The 12,506-nt window shown below is 52.4% G+C and overlaps 1 protein-coding gene across 1 annotated transcript; it reads left to right on the top strand.

The window, feature by feature from the left end:
- Positions 1-646: 646 nt before the first annotated feature.
- LAIR1 (leukocyte associated immunoglobulin like receptor 1) lies at positions 647-9,829 on the top strand. Its single transcript, XM_045892276.3, has 9 exons — positions 647-774; positions 1,144-1,179; positions 3,019-3,300; positions 6,141-6,179; positions 6,469-6,579; positions 6,856-6,898; positions 6,985-7,022; positions 7,182-7,237; positions 7,709-9,829. The coding sequence occupies exons 1-9, from the start codon at positions 741-743 to the stop codon at positions 7,853-7,855; spliced, it is 786 nt and encodes a 261-aa protein (XP_045748232.1). The 5' UTR covers positions 647-740; the 3' UTR covers positions 7,856-9,829.
- The last annotated feature ends 2,677 nt before the right edge of the window (positions 9,830-12,506 follow it).

Genomic DNA, 12,506 nt, shown 5'->3' with positions numbered 1-12,506 from the left:
GGATTTTGCATGTGCTCAGGGGCACCCTACCTTTCCCTGGTTCCAACGGCACTGGGGGGAAAATGGGAAGAGAACTCATGCTAGCAGGATGTTTTTAAAGTTTCCAACACCTGACAGAATTTAATGAATATCATAATATTAAAGACTTGGAGGAGGTTCGCCTGGGTGGCTCGGTCATTAAGCACCTGCCTTCGGCTCAGGGCATATCCCAGGGTCCTGGGATCGAGTCCCGCACTGGGCTCTTTGTTCAGTGGGGAGTCTGCTTCTCCTCCTGCCTGCCCCCCGCCCCGATAAATAAATTAAATCTTTTTTAAAAAATTTAAAAAAATAAAGACTTGGAGGAGGATTTTAGGCTTCCCATTTTAAATATGAGGAAATGTTGGCGTGAAGTGGCATGACGTCTTGCCCAAGAACAGATGGTTACTTTGTGTTACCAAGTCAGTTTGTTGCACAGATCCATGTCCTGCCTTATCCCAGAGGTTGACAATCAGGTTCTTACCTCAGGCGTTCATCTGGGCGTGAGTTCAGCCTCATCCAAGCATGTTTTGGAAGGCAACTTCCTCACTCTCATTAGTGAGAAGAGTGGGAAGGACAAGAGCACATTCTTCCCCTTTGTGGGAGACTGCGGATGTCGAAACCCCATGATGTGCCCCAGCTGACACATCCTGTCCCTTGTCAGTTGCAGGCTCTGTCTTTTCACCCGTCGGCTGCAGGGGTGTGCAGGCTGCAAGGGTCTGGGCATGTCTCCCCATTTGGCCGCCTTCCTGGCCCTTGGTGAGTCCTGGAATGGAGACAAAGGGTTTGAGGGACAGAGGGGGTGGGCAGGAGACTTGGGGAGGGGGCCTGCTTCCCTTCCCAGTCCTGACCCCAGTCCAGAAGACTTCGGGACGCTCGGAGAGCGATGTGGATCAGAACCCTCAGCTCTTGCCCCAGACCTAGTCAGACCGTGCAAGTTCCGTCCTAAAAATGGGCTCCTGGGTATGGGGACGATTTCAGACTCCAGAGGGGTTGGCGGGGGAGAAGCATCTATTCGGAAGAGGGGGCCGGGGGCTTGTCTCGAGACTATTTCAGAGCAAGAAGGACTGGAGCAGCCCCTGAGGAAACCAGGGATGGGCATCTCTCTTACCAGATCTTCTCTTCCAGCGCTCTGCCTGGGCCAAGTGCTCCAAGCACAGAAAGGTGAGTCTCCCCCCATCCCCTCTGTACCCCAGAGTGGTGCTGACCCTGGGAGGGCCTGGGAGGAGCCCCTGAAATTTACCCCGAATTGCAAACCATCCCAAATGTATGACCCTCCCAGGTCTCTCTCCATTCTCCACCTGCGCTCCCAACAGCCCCCCAGACAATGGAAACCCCACAGGATTAGGCTGAACCCAAGGCTCTCCCACACAAGCCCAGACCCCGCCCCCAGCACCCCCTGGGCAGAGAACATGACAGTTGCCAAGGGCAGAGTTCCAGACGCCATCCTTGATCCCAACTTCTTTACGCTCAATACACATCACCTAGTGATATAATTTTAAATGATAGTTTTAAAATTTCACTTACATTTTTGAAATTTATTTTTCATATTTTTTCCGGGCAAAATAGTAGCTTTTTAGAGCCCTTTCACCATTTCTGTTCAGATCGCATGAGATCCACGCACCGCTCTTTGGTCTGGATCTGTCCTGTCCTCACGCTGTCCGGCTCACTCACCTCCAGATACCTCAGCCCTCCTTCTTTCTCAAACACACCATTTCCCCCTCAACTCCGGACCTCCTCACATGCTGACTTCTCTGTGTCAGATGCCCTGGCCACCCCTCTCTGCTCAGCGTGGGTGATTCACCCCGGACCCTCTGCTCTCAGCTCAGATGCCTCTTCCCTCCAGCCTCCCCGAGGACCCCTAGATTCCCACACTCACCCCAAGGGCACGCATCACAGTTTGTACCTGTGGACTCGGACAAGTGTTTGATCAGTATCTGTCCTCCCTCCATACTTTCAGCCTCGAGAGGGCAGGGATCATGGGGGTGTTTCTCAGGTTTGTAAGACCAGTGGCACGTGGAGGGCATCTGTACGTGGATAGATAGTACTAAGATATAGTAGAAATGAGGAAGGAAGGAGGGAAGGAGGAAGGAAGGAGGAAAGAAAGAAAGAGAGAAAGAAGAAAAGAAAGGAGGAGGGAGAGAGGGAGGAAAGAAGGAAGGAAGGAAGGAAAGAGAGAGCAGGCAAATGAGCACATAATCTCTCCTAGCTCCTGCCTCCATGAGGGATTTTGTAACTGATGTCGTCTTCCTGTTTCAGGGATACAGACCCTCTCTTCCTCCGCCACCAGCCTAGCTGAGGCAGATGGGGGTTTTCAAGAACCTTAACAACAAGGAAATAGAGATGAGGCTGAGATGCAGGTAGAAAGTACAGAGCAAACCCAGAGACGGGTGACCCACAGAGGACTTGCTTTGGAGACAGGAAACCTCATCCACTGAGGTCTGTGGGACCAGATGAGCTGGTGGTCCACCACACCCCCCGCTGGACTTCCCCTGGGGCTTTGCAGACTGCCCCCCGCCCCCAGCCGGGGCTAGCCAGGCCACAGTCATTCCTACAACTCCAGACTCCTGTTTCCCTTGTCCCCACAAATGACACGTCACCCTCATCGACTGTTTCTGTCCCAGCCCCCTCTGTCCCCCCAGAAAGTGGCCATGGGCAGCGAGAGAGGCCACACTCCGCAGCAGACATGTCTGGGCGCCCAGCCTGCTCTGACATCTCCCTGTCACCCTGAGGAAAGCCCAAGATGTGGCCGAGTCCCGGGGTCCTATGTCAAGGGGGAGAAAAACTGCAGTGAGGAGAATTCACACCCACCTAGAATGGGCCTGGCAGGGGTGGGGGGGTCCCTTGGGGGAGGAGGACGGAAATGTTCCAAAGGGGTGGTGACCATTGCATAGCTCTGCAAGTCTGCCTAAAAATGAATTGAGCATCTAACAGGGATGAATCGTGTGGTATGGTGACTTTCTCACAAGTGGCCTCTGAGCGCCCCCTCCGCTTCCCTCCTAGGGGTCCTGCCCAGACCCTCCATCTGGGCGGAGCCGGGCTCTGTGATCCCCCAGGGGCAGCCCGTGACCATCGTGTGCCAGGGACCCACTGAGGCTGAGACATTCCGCCTGGAGAAGGAGGGACATGCCCTACACCCAGATGCACAGAACCCACAGCACGAGACGCAGGCCAGATTCCTCATCCCCGCGGCGAGTGAAGACGCTGCTGGGCTCTATCGTTGCCTCTATCATAATGGTGTCACCTGGTCTAAACGCAGTGAGTCACTGCAGCTGGAGGTGACAGGTGAGGATGCCTCTGCTCTGCCCTCAGGTTTCTCTGGGACGGGGTGATGGCCGGATGCGGTCTTCTGATGGATGCTCAGGGTTCCCGTGGGTGCTCAGGGTTCCCATGGGTGCTCAACGCACAGATGCACCAGGCTGAGTGGGACAGACCCTGGGGGACTCGCCCGAGCATCAGTGCTTCTGTCCTGGTCACAGAGACACCCCACTCCCCCACACACACCTACTCCTCAGCTGGTGAGTAACAGACCTCAGCCTGGGGGCATTGCTGGGGGCGCTCTGTGCTGGGGAGCTGGGGGGCTCTGGCTTGGATCAGGGACTGGTAAAACCACAGTGAGGGGCTGCCACATGCAGAGCGCAAGGACACTCACTGGTTGATCTACCTCTGTACCAGGTGCTGTGAAAACGGTCAAAGCTAGCAGCGGCTGGATGTGGGAGGCACTCCTCTGACCTTCGGAGAGCCCCCCACTCCTTTAATGTGCAAAGCGATGCAAGTTTCATGCCCAAAGGCACAAGGCTCTGAAGGGTGGAACCAGCCAGGGGGAGGGAGGGGCAGAACTCAGGCTGTGGCCACCCCCTTGTGGGCAGGGTCCTACTCGTGGCAGCTCTGCAAGGGACAGAGGTCCAGAGGGACAGAGAGACTGACAGTCTTCCAAACTACGGGAGAGAACGGGGCTATTGATGGTTATGTCCCAACGGTGGCATTAGGTCACTTAGAGGAAGACAGCCCCTCTCAGAGAATCCTGACCCCGCTGGGTGGGGGGCGCACAGGCATGCCCCCTGCCTCTCACCCCCTCCCCCATCTCTTGTTGCGAAGACTGAAGTTCAGAGCAGAAACCCCACAGCCTTCCTGCCGGCATCAGGGTAGAGATTCCAGTCCTGCCTCAGAGCTCTGTGCCCGCGGACCAAAACTGTGCGCGCCCCAGTTTCCTCGCGCGCAAAAGGGGCGACAGATGTCCTGACCCTGGGGCGCAGGGGACGCAGGAGTTGGTTTGCACAGGGCACGGCGGTCGGGTCACTGCCTGCTGAATGCCACGGCCTGAAAAAGTGCTGGTCTTACTAATACTGACCCTTTCTTCTCACCCTTTCTTTGTATGCACCAGACACCCACCCACTGAGCGCTGGATGCACACGGGGAATGGGGAGAAAGGGTCCCTGAGCTCCCAAACGTTAACGGGAAAATTAATTAGAATGAGGAATAGAAATGTTTATATATATTTGTATATGTTTAAATAGAATGCATTTATATATATCAACATTAACTTACAAAATTTCAGATCTATAAATATTTTAGAATGTATATTTACATCGTATATTAAATACACAGTACTATAATTAACATAATAAAATATATTAATATATTATTACATATGGATATAGCATACAATATTGTATAGTATATAATGTGATACATTGTATTATGTGTCATGTATTGCTATAATTCATATATGTAAATACATACCTTATAATAGTAAATATGTATAATTGAGATACAATTGAGATATCTAGCTTATGCATTACAAGTAATCTTAAGTGATATATCATTAAAATTATTTACGTGAATTAAATTATACGTATATAAGTTAAAACACAGAACTTAAAAACGTATATTTATATTTATTATATATTACAGCGGTGGGGTCCTGCGTCATGGACCAAAGACAAGGTGTTGAGGGAAGGAAGTTCTGTAGGTGAAGTTTTCTGCCTTTCTTTTTTTTTTTTTAATGTTTTTTTTTTGTTCTGTTTTGTTCTTTTTTTTTTTTTTTTAAAGATTTTATTTATTTGACAGAGAGAGCACAAGCAGAGGGAGAGAGAGGGAGAAGCAGGTTCCCCGCTGAGCAAGGAGCCCGATGTGGGACTCAATCCCAGGACCCTGGGATCATGACCTGGGCCGAAGGCAGCCGCTTAACCGACTGAGCCACCCAGGCGTCCCTGTTTTGTTCTTTTTTAAGATTTTATTTATTTATTTGACAGAGAGAGAATGAGAGAGAGAGCACATGAGAGTGGGGAGGGTCAGAGGGAGAAGCAGGCTCCCTGCCAAGCAGGGAGCCCGATGCGGGACTCGATCCAGGGACTCCAGGATCATGACCTGAGCCGAAGGCAGTCGCTTAACCAACTGAGCCACCCAGCTGCCCGTTTTCTGCCTTTCTTAAAGGACATTGAGGACTCAGCCTCCGGGGCGGCGGGAGGGAGGGGGCACTGTCCGGACGAGGCGACGTGGGGGCTCCACCTTGCGTGCGGAGGAGCCCGGCAGGACTCGGTTTGACCACCTGTGAAATGGACGCGCAGTACGTGCGCAGAACCCAGGGCCAAGCCGTGCTGGAATGACTGGCTTCAGCCGTGAGGCTTCAGGAGGCGACAGGAGGACGTGGAGTCTTGGCTTCTGCGCTCACAGAAGGGAGATTCGCCCCCACTGGGGGGCTGCTGTGAGAAACAGAAGACATCAGCGATGGGGATTTTGCGCGTGGGGTGGGAATGCAGAAGGAGCTGAGCAAGGGGAGGGCGGAGGGCAGCACTGACCCACAGAGCCTCCTGCAGGAAGGGCTCGCTGTGTGTCTGGCCATCCCGCATGCTGTCATTAGCCAGGCGTGGCCCCTGAGCTCAGGAAACATGGCCAGTGCAGCTGAGGATCTGACTTTTAAATTTATTTAACTTGCATTTCAATGGAAATCATCCAGTGAGGTTATCATACTGGACAGCATGATAGGGCATCTCCATCCTCACAGAAAGTTCCACGGGTCTGTTCTGGAGGAGCCCCCTTTGCCGGGCGGGGGGAGTCGGGCTCAGGGTTCCTTCTCTGTCCAGCTCAGGCCTCTGACCGTGCGCTCAATTCCTCCTTCCCAGGAGACCCACAGATGCACTGGGAGGACAGTAACAGTCCCGGTGAGTGAGGGGGACAGAGGAGCAGGGTGTGCTTCTTGGGGAAGGGGAAAGAATGGGCTTTGGGGTTGGTCCTATTCCAGCTCTGCTGATGCCCTGTGGACAGAGGACTTCGGCACTCAGGACCCTGGTCTTGTAATAATGCTTCCCATGTCACAGGACTACTATGCATTGCAGAGTTTTTATACCTAGGTGTGTGCATGCCCAGCACCCAGCATACACACGGTATGCAGTTGGTGACCAATAAATGCACATCCCTGGTAATCTGCTTCCATCTTCCCTGTTCCCCCAGGCCTGTCAACAGGGCATGTTTCTATCCTCATTGGGATCTCTGTGGCCTTGTTCCTTTGTGTCCTCCTCCTGGTCCTCATCTTCCTCTATTATCAGCACCAGAAAAAACACAGTAGGTCTCAGGGAGAGGGTGGGGGTGCTGGGAAGAAGGGCTCTCTCTTTTTTTTTTTTTTTAATATGACAGAGAGAGACACAGCGAGAGAGGGAACACAAGCAGGGGGAGTGGAGGAGGGAGAAGCAGGCTTCCTGCGGAGCAGGGAGCCCGATGCGGGGCTCGACCCCAGGACCCTGGGACCATGACCTAAGCCGAAGGCAGACGCTTAACCATCTGAGCCACCCAGGCGCCCCAAGGACTCTCTTCTTAATTCACACCCCTGACTGTCCTCAGTGCCCCCCAGCAGCAAAGGTGAAGAGCAGAGGCCCCAGGAGAGGTGAGGTTCCTGAGACTGACCCCGGGCCCCCTCCCAGTCCTCTGCCTTCAGGGGGGCCCCCAGTGCTCACTGTTCTTTCCCCTCAGGGTTAGCCCGGCCGTTGACATCCTAGAGAGGACACCAGGTAAAAGGAGGGACAGGCCAGGGAGGGGGGAACGTTTGGGAACATTCTAGGATGTTCCCGATGCCGTGCAAGTTTAAAACCTGAGGCTGTGAGTTTTCAGGCAAACTTGCCTTCCAAGACCCACCTCAGAGACCTGACCCCTTGTCTTCTCCCCTCCAGATCTGGCCACAGTCGACAGACTTCCTGAAAAGGACGGGGAAATGCTTCACACCCCAGTAAGTCCTTGTACCCATTACCAATTGCTGCATTAACAGATGCAGCTTGATGAAATGATCTCCGTTTCTTTGCTCGGCAGTTTGGAAGCAGATTAGCGGGGTGGTTCTGGCTCAGGGTCTTTCTGGAGGTGGCTGTGAAGATGTGGACCACTTCTAGGATGGCGCTCCACCCCCCGCCACGACTGTTGGCAGGACGCTCAGTTCCTCCTGGGCTTCTCCATGGCAGCTGGCCTCCCCCAGAGGGAGGCCACAGAGAGGGAGGGCCAGAAGCCACGTTATGCCCTCACTCTGCCATAGTCTACTGGTCACCCAGGCCAGCCCTGATCCTAAGTGGGAGGGAACTACACACAGTGGTGACTCCAGCAGGTGGGATCACGGGGGTCACCTGCAGGCTGGCTGCTAGCCTCCCCTTCCCACAGTCCCCTACCCTCTCTTCAGCCACCCTGACTCACCTGGGTCTCTCTCTCTCAGACCCCTACTGCAGGAGGCCCCCCGGACGTGACATATGCTGAGCTGGACCACCGGATCCTCACACAGAGGACGGCCCAAGCCGCGTCCCCGCGGTCCATGGAGCCCACGGCTGAGTCCAGCACATATGCGGCCCTTGCCAGACACTGACTCCAGGCCCAGCTGGCCTCCACTCCTAGACACACAGGAAGCCATTCCCGCAGATGCATGAAGTGGCCATTTGGAGGGCTTCCGGATGGAATCGTCCCTTTCTGGAAAGCCATGCAGTCAGATTTCCTGGAGGCAAGAACTGGCGTCAGGAGACCCCTAGTCAACATCTAGGAGATGCATGAACCATGCGGTCCCTCCTAAAATCCACTAGGTCCTTGGAGAGAACGTGTAGCCCTTATTTCCAAACACCCAGCTACAGACTCCAGACTCCTGGCAGTTTCCAGAGACTCCGCTATAGTCACTTGGCTGTTTCCAGAGACCCAGCTATGGTCTCCCAGTCACACAGGTGACTCCAGATGTGTCCCGTGTATCCCTAACTGCCCCCAGAGGCTCTGATTTAATTGTCCACTCAGCTGACTCTAAAGGCCTTCCAGAGTTCCAAAGTTGACCTTGAACCTGGACTATACGTGGGCAGCTGATAGCTGAGACGCCGTTTTCTGGATTATGCTTCTCTTTGTTCATCAGTAAAAGTTTTCACAGGCCCGCCCTGCAGTAGCCCTGCACGGGGAGCTTGGTCCCAGTCTCTGCTCAAAGCTCAGAGCAGGAAACAAGACAAAGAATGCATTGGTGTTTTCTGAACTGAGTGTCCCAGGGAGGAATGAGGGCAATGCTGAGGAGACGTGTGCCCGAGTAAACGAGCAGATGGTACGACCCTACCCTCCACACACACACCCGTCCACAAATGCACACACATACATGCACATGTCCACAAATATACCCACGCACACACGTGCACACAAACTATACAAATGAATACGCACATGCACACGCACTAATGGACAGATATATGGACCATACGAGGGAGTTGGTGAGGCTGTGACTGCACAGAGCACTGAGGCAAAGCCTCAGGGACCCTGAGGCTTTCAGTCCACGCCGCGGAACACGGCAGCCTCGCATTTCCCATCCCTACTCCGGGCTCATCCACACTGGACGCCATGCATTCTCCAAACACAACAGCACCATCCAGCTCCAAGAGCTTGTCCTTCCTCTGACCTTCACTCCCTCACCCAGCTAACGCCCTTCAAGTTTGGGCTTGGGCGTCGTTCTTCCTAACGGGGTTGCAGCAACTCCTCCATGTAAAGTGAGGGTATCGGTTTCTCACGGCTGCTGTAACGAATCACCACACCCTCCGTGGCTTCCGACAACACAGTTTGTTATCTTACGGTTCTGCTTGTCCGAAGTCTGAAATCAGTTTCTCCGGGCCTAAAAGCAAGGTGTCCGTAGAGCCGCGTTTCTTCTGGAGGCTCGAGCGGAGAATCCATTTGGTGACCTTTTCCAGCTTCTAGAGGCTCCTGCATCCCTCGGTCCGTGGCCCTTCCTCCATCCTCAGGGAGCCCTGTGGCATCTTTAAAACCTGCTCTGGTTAGGATTCCTGCTTCTGTGACGCCTCCTTCCCCTTCCTCTGACTCTCTTGACTCCCTCTTTTTTTTTTTTTTTTAAGATTTTATTTATTTATTTGACAGAGAGACACACAGCGAGAGAGGGAACACAGGCAGGGGGAGAGGGAGAGGGAGAAGCAGGCTTCCCGCTGAGTAGGGAGCCTGATGCGGGGCTCGATCCCAGGACCCTGGGACCATGACCTGAGCTGAAGGCAGACGCTTAACGACTGAGCCACCCAGGCGCCCCTTGCCTCCCTCTTATAAAGACCCTCGTGCTTACACTGGGACCGCCGGACAATCCAGGATCATCTCCCCTCTCCAAATCCTTAACTCGCTGACACCAATAAGACACCGTTTGCCACGTGAGGTAAGGTAACGTGTAAGGCAACATGCGAACGGGCTGCCTCCCACTGGTCTGTAAAATGCTGGATGTTTTGACGGTCTAATTTCTGTGCGCCCAGAATGACTCTGTGGAGCAGAACCTGCTCCACCCCTCGTATTAGCCACCTTTCAGGCGTCTATAAACTTGACATCTGTCCTAGATGCATGTGCTGGACACGACCTTAGTCACTGCGTTGACTTCCAACCTTCCTCACTGACCCCCTCTCCTGAGCAAAATCCTCTTCCTGGGGGTGCACTTTTCAAACACTCACCAGCTGATCAAGAGCCCACACCCCCAACCACCTCCCTTACGAGGCTCTCACACTCTGGGCCGCTCTCTCCATGTGCCCTCATCACCCCAGAGCCACGGAACAGACAACAGGGTCATCTTTTCCACTAGAGAGCCCACTGAAATTGTGGAGTCCAGCCAGTCCTGAGCCTGCTCGCCCTGGCTTGCTCATTCTTCCTGTAGAAACCACACCAAAAGCTCCGCTTGCCCCACCGCACCCCCCCCACCCCCGCCCCGCTGACTGCCCCTGGAGCCCTGCGTGGTGCGGTGTGCCCCTCCTCCTGAGAACTCTAACAATCTTTCAATAGTGTGGTTGCTCTGTGCCCTGACTGTCCCTCACAGTTCCTACGAATACACAGGATTTTTAAATCACCCTACTGCTGAGTTGGGATCACGTTCACCTGTTTGCTCGTGCGGGAGGTTAACTTCCATCACACATGAGCTGTTATGCTCCCCTAATCACACATATTCTGATGGGGACGGGGTGTGGGTATCTTGGGGGCTGTTTCCTGAGAGCCCCCTGCCTTGTGGTGTGCAGAAAGCAGGTCGCCATATTTCCCTGGATCCGTTCTCCATCTTCTATTTCACATCACACGGTGTCCAAATTCCATGCCTCTCTCCCTGACCCCCCAGGACCTGACCACGTGGGCGGGCCTCATGGCTCTGTTATTTGAACGGGATCCTCTCCTCCCTTCCTCAGGGCCCCTGTTACTTCTTAATGTCTCCGCACACAGATTAGGCTTCTGTCCACAATTGCCCACTCGATTGCTTAGCACTGTTGCTGATTGCTACAAGTTCTGTAGATGAGGCAGCTGCATGCTGCCTCCACAGCAAACACGTGGGATCTGCACAACTACGTCCCCACATCGGGACCAGCTATGCCACCAGAGGCTGTGGGGTGCCCAAGACGCCTGCCAGGAGAGCCTCGAGCCCCCTGTGGGGTGGGACGTGTTGTATCTCTACCTGGCTTGTGGGGTCAGCCTCGAGGACCCCACTCACATTAAAATGGAACCTTACCCTGACAACTGCTAGGGGGGCCTGAGTGTCTCATTCTGATAGATTTTTATGTCTTTTATTATTATTATTATTATTATTATTTTTTTTTTTTTTTGCTATAAGGAAGGTAAGAAACCCGCATGCTTGCTATAGGCCTTGTATTAAAAGTTTTATTACATATTAAAAGAATATTTTTGAAAAATTCAACCTAAACTCAGCTGACTTATTATGGTGCAATTGCTATTTTACTTCTTTGCAAGTATTAACACTTTTTTTTTTAAAGATTTTATTTATTTATTCATGAGAGACAGAGAGAGAGAGATAGGCAGAGGGAGAAGCAGGCTCCCCAAGGAGCAGGGAGCCCAATGCGGGACTTGATCCCAGGACCCCAGGATCATGACCTGAGCTGAAGGCAGACGCTTAACCATCTGAGCCACCCAGGCGCCCATTATTAACACTTTTTTAAAAGATTTTATTTTTAAGTCATCTCAACACCCAGCATGGGGCTCAGACCCCGAGATCGAGAGTCACATGCGGGGCGCCTGGGTGGCTCAGTCATTAAGCATCTGCCTTCGGCTCAGGTCATGATCCCGGGGTCCTGGGATCAAGGCCCGCATCGGGCTCCCTGTTCCGCGGGAAGCCTGCTTCTCCCTCTCCCACTCCCCCTGCTTGTGTTCCCTCTCTCGCTGTCTCTCTCTCTCTCTGTCAAATAAATTAAAAAAAAAAAAAGAGTCACATGCTCCACAGACTAAGCCAGCCAGGTGCCCCAACCCTGACACAGTTTAATATTCATATGAACCCTCCAGAGCATGTCCTATTCTTTTCTCCACTCCTCTTGCTCTTGAAGAAACTAGGGACTGATCATTAATTAACTTGCCCGAGGTCGGCCAGCCCTAAGTGACAGGGGCTGTAGACTGCAGACTGTCAGCTCCACTCGGGGACCTCAGGACAGGCTGCATCTCACCAGCTGGGAGGGTCTGTCACGGCTCAGAGAGGGTGGGTGCCTGGTTTTTAAACACAATTTCAGTTTGTACTGAGCTTTGATTTCCCATTCGTACTCAAGGTTAATTTCTATTCGTACTCAAAGTTCTTCCTCTGGTTGTTACCCTCTACTCTGCATCTTTGTTTTTCTTCATTACGTCCTGTACTGAATTTCTCTTTTTCATGCAGGGACACATTCTCTCTCTCTCTTTATTATTTTTCAACAGTTAGTATATTAGTCAGGGTTCTCCAGATAAACAGAACCAAAAGATTCTGTTATAAAGATTGTATATAAATATATATAAAATACATTTATATATAATATGTATATAGACATAAGGCATACATAATATGTATATATAATATATAAATACATTTATATATAATATGTATACATAATATATAAATGTACTTTTATATATATTTAAATATATATTTATTCTAGGAATCAGCTCTCTCTCAGGTTATGGAAGCCAGAAGTCCCACCACCAGCTCTCTGCCATCTGGAGCCCAGGAGGCTGCTGGTATAATTCAGCCCCAGTCCTCAGGCCCAAGAACCAGGCGC

Source organism: Mirounga angustirostris, unplaced genomic scaffold (genome assembly GCF_029215605.1).
Source record: "Mirounga angustirostris isolate CCGP_5_RB_7025 unplaced genomic scaffold, mMirAng1.0.hap1 SCAF_16, whole genome shotgun sequence".
Classification (NCBI taxonomy): Eukaryota; Metazoa; Chordata; class Mammalia; order Carnivora; family Phocidae; genus Mirounga; species Mirounga angustirostris.
This window is presented reverse-complemented; position numbering and strand designations above follow the sequence as displayed.